Consider the following 13,273-nt stretch of genomic DNA (forward strand, 5'->3'; position numbering starts at 1 on the left):
GAGATTTCAACCTCTCATTGTATGACAACCCCTCCATTCCAGGCACCATTCTAGTAACCCTTCTCTGAACCCTTTCCAATAATTCAATGTCCTTCCTAAGGTAAGGAGCCCAAGACTGAACACAATATTTCAAATGTGACCTAACCAGTGACGTGTACAATGAAATTATAATCTTATTAAACTTGTATTCAATATTTACATAGATACAACCTAAAATCCTATTTGCCCAACCACTAGCAAAAGCACACTGCTTGGATGACTTTAGAGACTGACAGTATTTGAGTCTGTCTCCTACAAATTGAACTACAGTGTGAAAAGAACACTTTTTTAGAATCTCATGTGAACATTAACACTCAGTACCTTAAACAAGTTTAAAACCCAATGGTTAGAAAGTAAAAAAATGGTTAAAAACACCAGTTAAAATCACTGATTTAAAAGAAAAACAGTCTGACTTTCTAGAGTGTGTCTAATTAGGATAGAAATTATGTTATTATCATGTATAAAGATGTCAGTTATGTGTAGCAAAAAAAATCTTGTATATTTGTAGAAGGTAATTTTATGAAGTATGGCATATTACTAATTCAAAAGATATCATTTTGAACTGTAATTCAAAATGAGAGCTACGTAATACATTAATAATCACTAATAAATAGCAAAGAATAAAAGTGAGGTTTTTCTATTACTTTATCATACAATGTTAGGTTAACTGCCAACAAAAAAGTACTTTCTTTTATTTGCAACCATGATCAAATATTCAGATAAACCAAATCATTTTTTCAGATGTTTGTAAAAACTGTGGTAAAGAGTTTATTGTTTATTTGTAATTAAGCACAAAGCTACACAATGGGCTATCTGTGCTCTGCCCACCATGGGTATCGAAACCCGGATTCTAGCGTTGTAAGTCCGCAGACATACCGCTGGGCCACTGGGGGGCGGTAAAGAGTTAAGCTACATAAGAGCTTCATCAATAAAAACTTGGAAAACATCATAATCTCTGTATACATATAAAATTTTACAAAAATACAGTAAATTATGATTAGTTTTTTGTGAAAAAAAAACTAAATTTTGGTCTTTTAAACAGTGAAATGAAACTACTTAACTTTGTATCTAATATAAAGAAATTAAGAATTCTTATTATTCTCTGCAAACATCTTATGTTTCTCAAGACTAAAATTTTTTTTTCTTATTTGTTTTCCATACATTCTTCTGTAAGTCCAATAAAAAATTGTAATTACATACTTAAGAAAATCTATAGTAGGATTATCTTAAAAATTGTATTATTAGATATAAATATGTATTTCATGAACACAATTCAAAAAACACTAAAATAAGCCTGGTAGCTCTTTTGTCCATATATAAAGAGTAAAAATTACTAATCATTATTTCAAAAGTGATTTTAATTAAGTTAATGAATAATTAAAAACAAATTTTAATTGTACCAAAGAACAAACTAATATCACTTAAATCTTTATTGGCTTTCTTCAATTTTCAAAGAAAATGTGTGATGTCACTTGTTCATACTAAGCTACGCTTCTAAAGAAAGAATACGAAACAATCGTTAATTACGAATCTACATTTTATTCAGATTATAAGGACAAAGAATGACCATTAAATAATTATTAATTGTATTAGATAGATGAATAAACTATAAATAATATTAGCATAGTTATTTTCATCAATATGCTGATAGGAATATTCTATAGAGTTCAAGTACTATTAACTTTGCATGTGAATATATGGTTATCAAAAAACATGAAAAAACTGCACATTTAGCCGAAGAGGAGGACTGGAAACCTAAAATATACACATGATTGAAAATGTAACAAATGATAGACATACTTGAAAGTGTAACAAATGCTCCCATTAACAACCGGATCATGGTACTCCAAACTTGGTGAATAAGCATCAGTTAAATGGAAACCAATGGCAAAAAGACAGAGACTTGTAGTTACACCTGAATTTAAATGTACATACAATTTTAATCTTTAAAAAAATGGTCATGATTGTTTTATCTCATAATTACAATACCTGCTTGTAGTACAATGAATATTTCAGTACTTTAACCTTTTTTATATTAGAAATAGATCTTTTTAATGTTTTCCTGTCATTCACTTGCCCAAAACAAAAAAAATAAATTGCTGAAGGGTTTACTTCACTTTTATACTGTTATTGAAAGGATGTTACAAATGTGTTTTTAAAATTTTTATAATGATTATAAATTATGGGAAAAACCAAGACGTCAAAGATTTGTTAATAGGCAGAGATGAAATTCTCAAAAAAAAAAGAAAAAAACAAAGTAGAGGTACTCAGCTGGGTGAAGTGAACCTTTTTTTTTAAAAAAAAAGAAAAAAAATCTATGTATAATGTAAATTATACTGTTATGAAATCAATAATACTTAATGTTTCTGAGCAATTTCCTAGAAATTCCTAATAAATTAATGAATGCAAATTGATCTGTCAGTACTGTGTACTGGTATTGAATCAATTTTCACTGTTATCAATTCTGTTTTTCTGTGGTTATAATGATTGGCATATATACATTTCTAAATATTAGTTTTGTCAATCACTAAGAAAGATCAATAATGACATAGCAAGTCTAACTGTAGAAATAAGTTACATGTATGTCATGTGGGTGCTTCATGCTGCAAATGGGACAATGATTGCACATGTCACCACTTTTACAATGGATCATGCACTGCTACTACCTAATAGTTTGAATCAGTAATTGTTAGCTCCGAAGAAAAACCAAGATTCATTTGTTGGTATCAATTACAAAAATCTACAAGTAAGCAAAAAATAAAAAAGGATATTTAAAAGTTCGTGAATTTTACTTCAATTTTCAACAGTTTCAGTTTTACAAGAAATGATTTTTCTTCTACAAACTTAAAAAAATTAAGTTTTTTAGTAAGTATAATGAAACAAGTGTATGCCAACCACTTACATATTCAAAAACAGAAATTTTTTGTTAAAATAATTTTTGAATATCATGCATTATCAAACTAGTAAGGGATCTTTCGCCTTTTGTTATGATGTTAATGTTAACAATGCCATTAGTTCATTAGCAACTTTTTTTGCATATCACTTACTAACAGCATAATTAGTACACCTGTCAGTATAAAAAATGTTTAACTAGAGGGGCACTCAGTAGAGCACATACCTCTGCCATGCAGCACTGATCATATTTGGCTCTCAAAAAAATATGAAAGTTACTGTTTTCTTATGCTGAAAATGTATTTCCCATAGGTACTCCCCTTCCTCACCCAAAGCCATCTCAATCCTGGTGTGCCCTCTAAGCATTGCCAAAAAAACTTCACTACAGTGCACCAGTCTTTGTACCCCCTCAGTTTTGTACTATTTCAGAACATGAGCTGATCATGTGACTACTCTAAACCAATTGTACTGTGCCATCTATACTGGCACAGCTAGCTCCTTCTACTATTCTAGAACAATCCTTACTTTCAAGAATTGGTAGGCACAAACCATAAACACCAGCATCTCAGAGGGAAGGAAGAGTGGGAAATGGAGGTAAGTTCCTATTGGAAATACATTGTCAGAGTAAGAGAATGATAACTTCCAAAACAGTACTACCTCCTCTCACCCGAAGTTAGAATCCCACGTTGCCAAGGTGGAAGGGCCAGTGAAGGAGCATCAATCTCAAATCAAGTGGAAAGCGACAGCACTGAAAGAATGAGTAGAATGGGTGTGCTATAAAATGAAAAGAAAACACATCAATGGGGTACAGCACTACTTCTGGAACAGGTATGCTCTTCACCCAGCAATCAATACAGTAACAAAATTGGGGTGGAACTGAATTTACAGGCACAACTGAAGTCAATAAGAATCAATATAAGAAGTGGTGGATAACCATGACATGAATCAGTATGGTGTTGAGAAACATGGAAAGGCTTGTGTGTATGCAACTGTTTTCCCTTATATATAAGTGCCAAGAAAATTGCCTGGGGTTACATCAGTTTATGCCAGTGCATTCCAAATGGGCAAAACATCCAGTGGAAATGCCTTGTATAAAATACAGTAATCATCAATTGTGGTCCACCCAGGTAAAAACATTCAGGGGAAGAGCCTTGGATAAATAGGATTATGAAAGATATAAATTACCATTATGAGTGTGATCATGAGGTTCATCATAAATAGCTCTCTGTCCACATCCTTGTCATAATGAGCCACCCTAAGAAACAAGATGTAGTACCAAACACAGTGATAGAGAGTCATAGTATGGTGCCAGTAAATGAGCTAGAGAGAAAAACAAAATAACAATACGTGGCTAGGACTTAAGGACCATGAAATGTATTTGTATAGGCCAAGTGCACTCCTTCCCAGCAAAATATATCTTGGGATACATCGAATAATGTCAAGTGAGATTCATCCGTGCAAAAACATGCAGTGTAAGTTACTTGCATAAGGATCTGAGATCAACAAGTGTGGTCCACCTGGGCAAAAAATATCCAGGGGAAGTGCTTTCAATACATAGGATTAGGCCAAAAGTGGTCTGCCCAGACAAAAACATCCAGTGGAAGCACCTTGCATAAGGTATAGACATCAATAAATGTGATCTGTCCAGGCAACACCCAGGGGGAACCACCTTGGTTACATAAGATTAGGTCAAGTGCAGTCCACATGGAAAAAAACATCCAAAGGAAGCACCTTGGGTTACATCAGATTATGCCAAGTGCAGTCTATCTGGCCAAAAAACATCCAATGGAAGCTCCTTGCTTAAGAAATATATGATCAACAAGTGCAGCCTGCCCAGGCAAAAACATCCAGGGGAAGCATCTTGGATATTGAAGGTTATAGTATAATTCAATGGTTGGTACTGTAATGACTATAACAACTAGAGCCCTCATCTCAGGCAAAAAACTGGATATGAGGATGTACTGAAGGATGGGAAGGGTGAAGCCACAGTGAACAGACCAAGGTTTGAAGGTGGACCACTGCCTCTGGTACACAGACAAGGAGGATTGGACCAGGAAAGGAAAGATGCTACATGAGGGATGAGTCCCTGAGTTGAAGCAAGGGACCAGACAAAAGCCATAGATGAAGATGGAGTTTGGTGACATTGGAATGAACTATGTCCTATTGTGGTTGTCAGAGAAGAGACTGGGACAGAGGTAAGGGCAGAGGATGTTACTCCAGTAAGGGCCAGAGTAGAGGAAATCACACCTGAGCAGGCCAATATGGAGCAATGAGCAAGACACCACAAGGAGTGGTCTGGATAAGGAAAAGGACTCTGGAAAGGAGTCTGATTGGAGGGTAGTCATATAGGTGAAGTTCCCTCCAATCATGATTGAATGTATCTACTCAAGAGAAAGTACTCATTACTAACAAACTAACAAAACCCAGAAACTTGCAGTCTACAAAGTACATAAAAATAACAACGTTGCAAAACTATGAAATTCAACCTAAAACATAAAACAATACACAACACTTAAAGTATAAAACCACCAAAGGAACTCAGAAGAGAAAAGACATGTAAATATCAAACTTATAAGTCCACTCAAAGAACTGATAAGACAAAGGACACAAAAGTAAAACCTACCCTGAAGAACATGAGAATGAAAAGGCACCCAGTTAACAATAACAAAATTTGACTCAACTCTAATCCACAATTAGATGTGATTAGTAAAGAAAAAAGGAAGTATGAATAACAAACCAACACACCCTTAAAATTGGCCAAGGTTACAATTACCCAAACAGTAACTACCACGCAAAACCTGTACATATACTGAAAATTAACACAAAAAACAAAGTAATAATTAAATTATAAATGCAAATTTAAATTAAAGTAACTTAGACTGTAAAAGAATTATAAAAATCTAACTTATCAAATAATGAGTAGAGAAGACATGAAAGACATAAATTATAGCTTGAGGAAATTAGGTCAATCCACACAAGCACACATAAACTCGCTAAACTTGGGTATAACTACTAAGAGGGAGGAAAACATGCTGAGAAACTGAACACAAATCTCCTAGGAAAAAGAACAATACCTAATCCAGGAGATTACATAGAAGCATGGTAACAGGTGGAAGGTGCCATAGAAAGAAAGAAAGTTCCACTCAGAAGTTATATCCTTCCTCAGAAAAAATGACAGGAAGAATTTGTAGGCTGAACATATGACACAAACTCCCTGTGAACTAAAGCCTCCACTTCCTCAGCAGACATTGTTGACCCTGAGGTCTGGGGACTCGTGTCAGAACCATTGTCGACTGTTGCAGGAATTTCTTTATCCGCCATATTAAATCTCGAATTTATATGAACAAATTATAACTCAGAAAACAAAAATATTTCTAAAACAAACGAGTAAAACAATGGAAATCAAACAAAAGAAGTTGAAACTGACATAAATTTGTTATCAACCACAATCAAAATTTAGTAGTCACATAGAAAACGAGTTAAATCTCGAATTTCTATGAACAAATTAGAATTCAGAAAACAAAAATACTTCTAAAACAAATGTGTAGAAACAATGGAAATCAAACACAAAAAGTCGAAACTTAAAGTTGAAACTGACATAAATTTGTGTCAAGCACAACCAAAATTTTGTAGTTACATAGAGGAGTTAAACACATATCGATTGTCAATCGAGAAAGTGAGGATTGTTCTAAAATAGTTGAGGGAGCTAGCTGCGCCAGTATAAATGGCACAGTATGATTGGTGGAGAGTAGTCACATGATCAGCACATTCTGGAATAACGCAAAACTGATTGGGTATAAAGACTGTTGCGCTGTAGCAGTTTTTTTAGCAATGCTTAGAGGACACACCAGGATCGAGATAGCTTTGGGTGAGAGGAGGTAGTACTGTTTCGAAAATGTGTCCATATATCCATTATTATCAACAGACACAGACCATTCTTGGCAGGACAATGAGGAATATTCTACACATGTCCACCAAGTTTCATCAAAATCTGATCATTTTTGACTGAGTTATAGAGCAAAAATAATGTGAAAAATTGGTCTCCATGTTAAGAGATAGAGATTTATTGGATTTTCATGGCCTTACTGTGACCTTGAACCTCTAAAAACTAATCACTTCTAAGTTGGGCCATAGTCCAAGCGTATACCAACTTCTGTCCAAATACATTCAGTTGTTTTCGAGAAATGTTGCTGACAAACATAAATAAACACACACAGAGGTGAAAACATAACTTCTGTCACATTCAGTGGTGGAAGTAATAAAAAATATCCAAATTTCACTGCTTAAAGTATTACTAATCTTTATCGACAGATGTTACCTTATTCCACCTGCTACACAACCTTAGAATTGCTTTTTAAAATTATAACAAACTGATAAAAACTGTTATTCCATTACATTAAATTACAGGTGATTGGCAAGATAAGAATTTAATAAGCCTAATCAATGGTTGAAGTAATTCAAAATTACAACTTATCCTTGTTTAAGTGGAAATAGCTTTAAATTAAAATTAAATTCATCCTTAGTACAACAGAATAGTACAAAAATTAGCTGAATACAAAAAAAGTGAAAAAATCAAAACAACAAATCAGCTCTTATTACTGAACTCCTACTGTGATAAGCACTATATATTTACAAGTTGGGGACCAAATGAATTAAGATTTTAAATGAAAAAGTTGTAGTTTTATCAAAATTACTTTCATAAATTCTAACAAAAACCATCAAACAGCTAATTAAATTTATTATGATGCTATCAAGAATGCTTTCAGACAACAACAAAAATATCAGTTTGATATAAATAAATATATTTTAATTATAAAAGCATCATCATACAAGAGTAAACTGGTCATCTAAGAGATTCAGATTGTCTCTTTATATCATGTAAAGTTAGAAAATGGAATTTAAGGTAGCTACAGTCTTACCCAAATCTCAAGTACACAAGTTCCTTGGTATTAAAAAAAAAGTTAATTTACTATAACAATGACAAATTATTGATTATCACTTACGTATGAAATGGATTATCAATGGAAGCAGAAGAGGGTTTTAAGGCACAACAGAAAACCAAACAACCAACTACCTAATAAATTAAAGGAGCATGTGCAAGTGAGATGGCTGAATTAAAAGCAATATACTGAAGATAAAAAAAATTTTCATTTCATGCCAGACACAGAATGTGATGATCCTTACCGATTCACAAGTCCTCCTAAGTCACCTAAGATGCTGGAAAATAAAAGAACACTATAAATATTTTTCATTTCTCTAGTTAATTACTTACCCCCTAAGCTTGATAAAACAAGCAATCTACGCCCACATCTCTCGACTAAAGCTAGTCCAATGAAGGTGCAAATAAAATTAACTCCAGCTGTCACAGCTGCAAGCCAAATTACTGTTGTTTCATTTTTTATCCCTGACATTTCTATGATGGTAGCACTGTAGTACCTGTAAATATTAAAAAACAGAGAGGAGAACAGTAAATAAAAGAGTTAATAATATTAGTAACAAAATGTTGTAATGCTTAATAAGAAAAAACACAAATTACATAAAACTTTTAAACATGAATGGCAAACACATCAACAGTGTTAGGCAAGTCAATGCAGACTCAAGCCGAACATTTAATTCTGGCTCAGCTTGTAAATATTAAATCTGGTTAAGCCAAGCACAAGCTGAATTTCTAAGAGCATGAAAGAGAGCATGCTTGTTGCCTATAAGTAAGTGGACAGGCTGTAATATAGAGTAAGGTTTCATACCAGGTGACAAAGCTTTTATTATTTTGTAGATAAAGTTATCATAACCTAATATCAAAAAGGTATGTGTGGAACCTTTACTGATAGCATACTCACTAATAATAACAATATATATTATACATACCTTGATAGAATGGAAATAAATTGCACATTAACTTTTTAAAATTATTATTTATATAACAACTGGTTTGGATACCAGATGTAAGAGTATAGCATGTAAGAGTATATTTATTTCTACTAGCAGAGTTTCTTATACTCCATTTTTGCCACCTGATGTCACTTGTTTCTACAGTATTATTTAACATTCAAGTTTTGTACAGTTATACACAATATGATCTTTGGTTCACCTCATATTTGGGTTTGTAGAGCTGAGCAAAGGGCTTAGATCAGCTGCCTTAATTCAACCTTGAAAACTCCTGGATCATATTATATCAGGTGTCCCAAAGTCTGGCACCATAAGAAGAAACAAAATTATGTTATACTTTGATAGACTGTTTAGGCAGAGTATTCATGATGAAATTTAATTGAATGGACGACAACTGCTTGTTGTAGAAACACATGTGTAGAGTATGACATTTGGAAAGTCTTCTGCCTTTGGACCTGAAGATGAAAGGAGGAAGATTTTTGATACACCTTCCTCTACACTTGTGTTTCCACAACAGGCAGTTGCTATCCATTCAACTAAGTTTCAAAAGTATGTTAGTTCTTATGTTGTACATGATCCTTTGGAATGTCAAAACAAATTCCAGTCTTTCCAACCACTCTTGCTGAATAAGATGAAACATAACATTACTGATTTGGTTGTGCAAAAGCTTCTTGTATCACTTGAGAAATAGCTTGACATTGACTATGAAGCCAAACTTTTAGGACATCCTGTATAAAAAGAGTAAGTAATAATAAAGATGAAAGTTACCTCAGAAGTATACTTAATAATAATAAAACAACAACATAATACCCAGAAGTGTTGTTAACTTGTGACCTGATATTTATAGCATGCATTTGGTTATCTGATAAAATGAGATCAGTTTGAATCATATATCTCATTATACTGATTTCTATGGATACTGTTACTACTCTCCAAAATTTCCTATTATTCTATACATATCTATGACTTTCCAGCCAATTAATCTTGAACTTGGAATTTGCCCAATTATACTTTAATGCGAAAAGAACACAGAAAATAAAAGAACATCAGCTAATAATTTGTTTATTTGATGACATCAATGAACATACCAGGGATACTTAACCTCAGAAAGCACTTTGTATGCTATTTTTTGAAGAAAATTACATGTATTGAGAAAAGATTCTAAGCTTTCAAACATGGTTTGATGTTATTCATTTTATAGATTTTGTGAGTATGTTTATAACATTTTATAAAGTAATTATTTCCTATTGCCAGATTACTATTATTACAATGTTGTTCTTTTGTTGGCAAGTTCTTTTAGATTATCTGATGAAAATAATTCAATCTAATCCATGTAACAATAACAAATTAGCTTTATTTTCTCTTTAACATTTCTTTACAGGCTTGTACACTTTGTAACTTGTAGGCCAATGTTTACAGTCAAGCTATCTGCACTACACTAATGTAAAAGTAAACTTACTTGTATAAAGTAACTCCATAAGTGTGATAACTAACACAGATTAAAAAATATGAACACACTGACTAATTCACTCTACTGACTAGAAAACAACTATCTTCTTGATGCTTCACTGTTTCATTGCAAGCTTAACTAGCAAAATGACTGGCTCACCCATATTTACAATCTAATCCACATTCCAGGTATTTTGCCAAGCCACTGATTCAATAGTATTCCCATATATTCTAGTGTTACCATAACATTAAGGTTCTATGCCCTCTAGCTTACACCTAGATACAACATTAAAAATATAGCTCATAACAATATTTTATAAAAAAAATGGAATTATTGTATTTCACAAACATTATAATTAGAGTTTTAAATATCACAACACCCACTATTCTATGCTTGTGAGATTATTTTGAGCATTAATTCAATTTAATGAATTACTTTATTTTATACTTTAAACTTTCATTACACCTAAATGAAGTACAAATAAGAAAGTTTATACAAAAATGCCAATACCATATCATATTATTTTTCAATATTCTGTAAAGGAAGACTTTGTTTAATCACATGTGTCTGATATGCAAAATCTAAACAATAAATAAATTGCTGATGTTTTGAAAGTGTTTGTTTTATGAACAAAAGGAATGCAACTATCTTCCTTTATTAATAGTTTATCTTGTAAATCTACAGACACAATAAATGAGAAAAACATCAGGATCTCCGCAGAAGAGATTAGTCATAGCCAACTTGAAAACATTCATTTCCTAATGATAAAATTTTAAATAAAAAATATATTATACTTTTCAATTAACCTTAAATTCTATACAATAATGACATTTAAAAAGCAAATTTATGTTACATGTACAAGAACCAAATTAAAATCACAATACAGATTATAATTTCAACATTTTCTACTGAAGACAGATAAAATTTAAAGGTATTAAGAGATAAAGAAAAGTTAATCTTTACATTACAGTGTTGATGCCTGAAATTTGTTGAAACATCTGTAATGCGCAACCCACAATTAGAGCATTTCTGATGAATGGATTCAGGAGCACTTGAAACAGGATTGGCTTTGATCCTAAGAAAAAAAAAAGAATTTCTAAGCTGAAATTAATATCAACAGCGAGAGAGAGAGCAACTATTATAATATGTGAAATCAATGCACTGTAGTAAAAGCTAAAGGTTGAGAAGACTGAAACTTCTTGGAAAAATATCATAATAAAATGATTGATTAACTCTCACCAACTCATTTTTACTTTCACTACTAGTAGGTCCACGTACTGCAGTATACTAAATAATTTTATGTTTTTACCTGTTACAATACTAAATGTAAAGAACTGATAAAAAGGAGTGAAATCATTCATTTTCATAAAATAAATCAGGAACCACAGCAGAAATTAGTTTGGTTAACTGCAATATTAATGGTATGTTGTGTGACTTGTATGTTATAATGGACCCTGTAGCCATTATTAATCTTAGACCCACAAGTATTTTGGTGCATAAATAGTTTAGAAAAATGTGCTTAACAATCTGATGCATTTGTAATTCTAGGATTAATAAATTTAATAAAGGGGAAATATCGAGGAATGTTTTAACATGAATATGTGAAAAAAAAAAATTAATTCACTGGAAGTTTCTATTAGCAACAGCTGTATTTTCTTAACATAGGAAGTTGCGGTCATCCACTGCATCCTGATCTATCCCCAGTCGTCTTGACTTGTTCTTGCCACTGGATCCGGATGGGAAGGGACGAGAGAGTGAGGTCAACGACTCGCGCAACTCTTCCTCACTAAAATCCAAGTCCAGCGCACGTCACAACATCAATAAAGTCCATCGGCGATAGGCCGATGGCAGTGCAGTAGGTGTGGGGTCGGTATGTAGAGAAGGACTTTGGCGCATAATGCACAAGTTCGGTTGTCCCACGAAGTGTGTCGCTGTAGTTCGTCAGTTCCATGAAGGTATGATGGCAAGAGTGTTCGGTGACGGAGAAGAATCCATAGAGTTTCCTGTGTCCAGTGGTGTCAAGCAGGGTTGCGTGTTGGCACCAACACTGTTTAGTATGTATTTATCAGCATTGCTGTCAGACGCCTTCAGGGATGGTCCGAGCGGAATACACCTGCGATATCGAATGCATGGAAAGCTGTTCAATCTTCGCCATTTGCAAGCGCGCACAAAAGTTTGTTTGACTAGTATCAGAGACCTGTTGTTTGCTGATGATTGTGTGCTGAGTGCGACTTCGGCGGAAACGATGCAACAGGAGCTCGACTGCTTCGCAAGGGGATGTGGCGATTTCGGTCTTACAATTAACACCTCCAAGACGAAGGTTGTGCTTCAGCCCGCTCCTTGTCGATCTCTAGTTGATCCAGAATTATCCATTGATGGTGTGAACCTGGAGACGGTTGAGAGTTTTCGTTATCTTGGAAGCACGCTCTCAAAGGACACTAACATCGACATAGAGGTTGACCACCGGATCGCACGTGCGAGCTCTGCTTTCGGAAGACTCCGTCGCAGTGTGTGGGAGCGGAGAGGGCTCAGACTAACCACCAAGCTGAAGGTCTATCAGGCAGAGGTATTGAGCATCCTACTATATGCCAGTGAAACATGGACTGTGTATCAGAGGCACGCCAGAAAGCTTAATCACTTCCATCTGTGCTGTCTCCGTCGGCTCCTCCATGTTAAATGGCAAGACAGAGTTCCTGACACAGACGTTCTCAAACGTGCTGGTGTCCCTAGTGTATACACGCTTCTCCAGAAAGCACAAGTCAGATGGGCCAGTCACCTCGTGAGAATGCCAGCTGATAGAATACCGAAGCAAGTTCTCTATGGTGAACTTAGTGAAGGTAAACGATCGGTTGGAGGACAGAGGAAATGTTTTAAAGACTGTTTAAAACTATCCCTGCAAGAGTTCGACATCAACCATGTGAACTAGGAGTCGCTTGCCCAGGATAGATTTCTGTGGAGAATGAAGGTCCGGCAGGGTTTGGTGACAGCAGAATGTAAACGTCGATT

General features: G+C 34.0%; 1 protein-coding gene across 1 annotated transcript in view; it reads right to left on the reverse strand.

Moving 5' to 3' along the window:
• LOC106470301 (proton myo-inositol cotransporter-like) overlaps positions 1–13,273 on the reverse strand; it is a 40,112-nt gene that overhangs the window by 9,636 nt on the left and 17,203 nt on the right. The window contains exons 4-6 of the mRNA XM_013930847.2: positions 11,231–11,342; positions 8,204–8,367; positions 1,840–1,954 (exon numbers count right to left, since the gene is read on the reverse strand). Coding sequence (XP_013786301.1) covers positions 1,840–1,954; positions 8,204–8,367; positions 11,231–11,342 — 391 coding nt within the window. The remainder of the gene's footprint in view (positions 1–1,839; positions 1,955–8,203; positions 8,368–11,230; positions 11,343–13,273) is intronic.

This window comes from Limulus polyphemus, unplaced genomic scaffold (assembly GCF_000517525.1).
Source record: "Limulus polyphemus unplaced genomic scaffold, Limulus_polyphemus-2.1.2 Scaffold3930, whole genome shotgun sequence".
In the NCBI taxonomy this organism is placed as follows: Eukaryota; Metazoa; Arthropoda; class Merostomata; order Xiphosura; family Limulidae; genus Limulus; species Limulus polyphemus.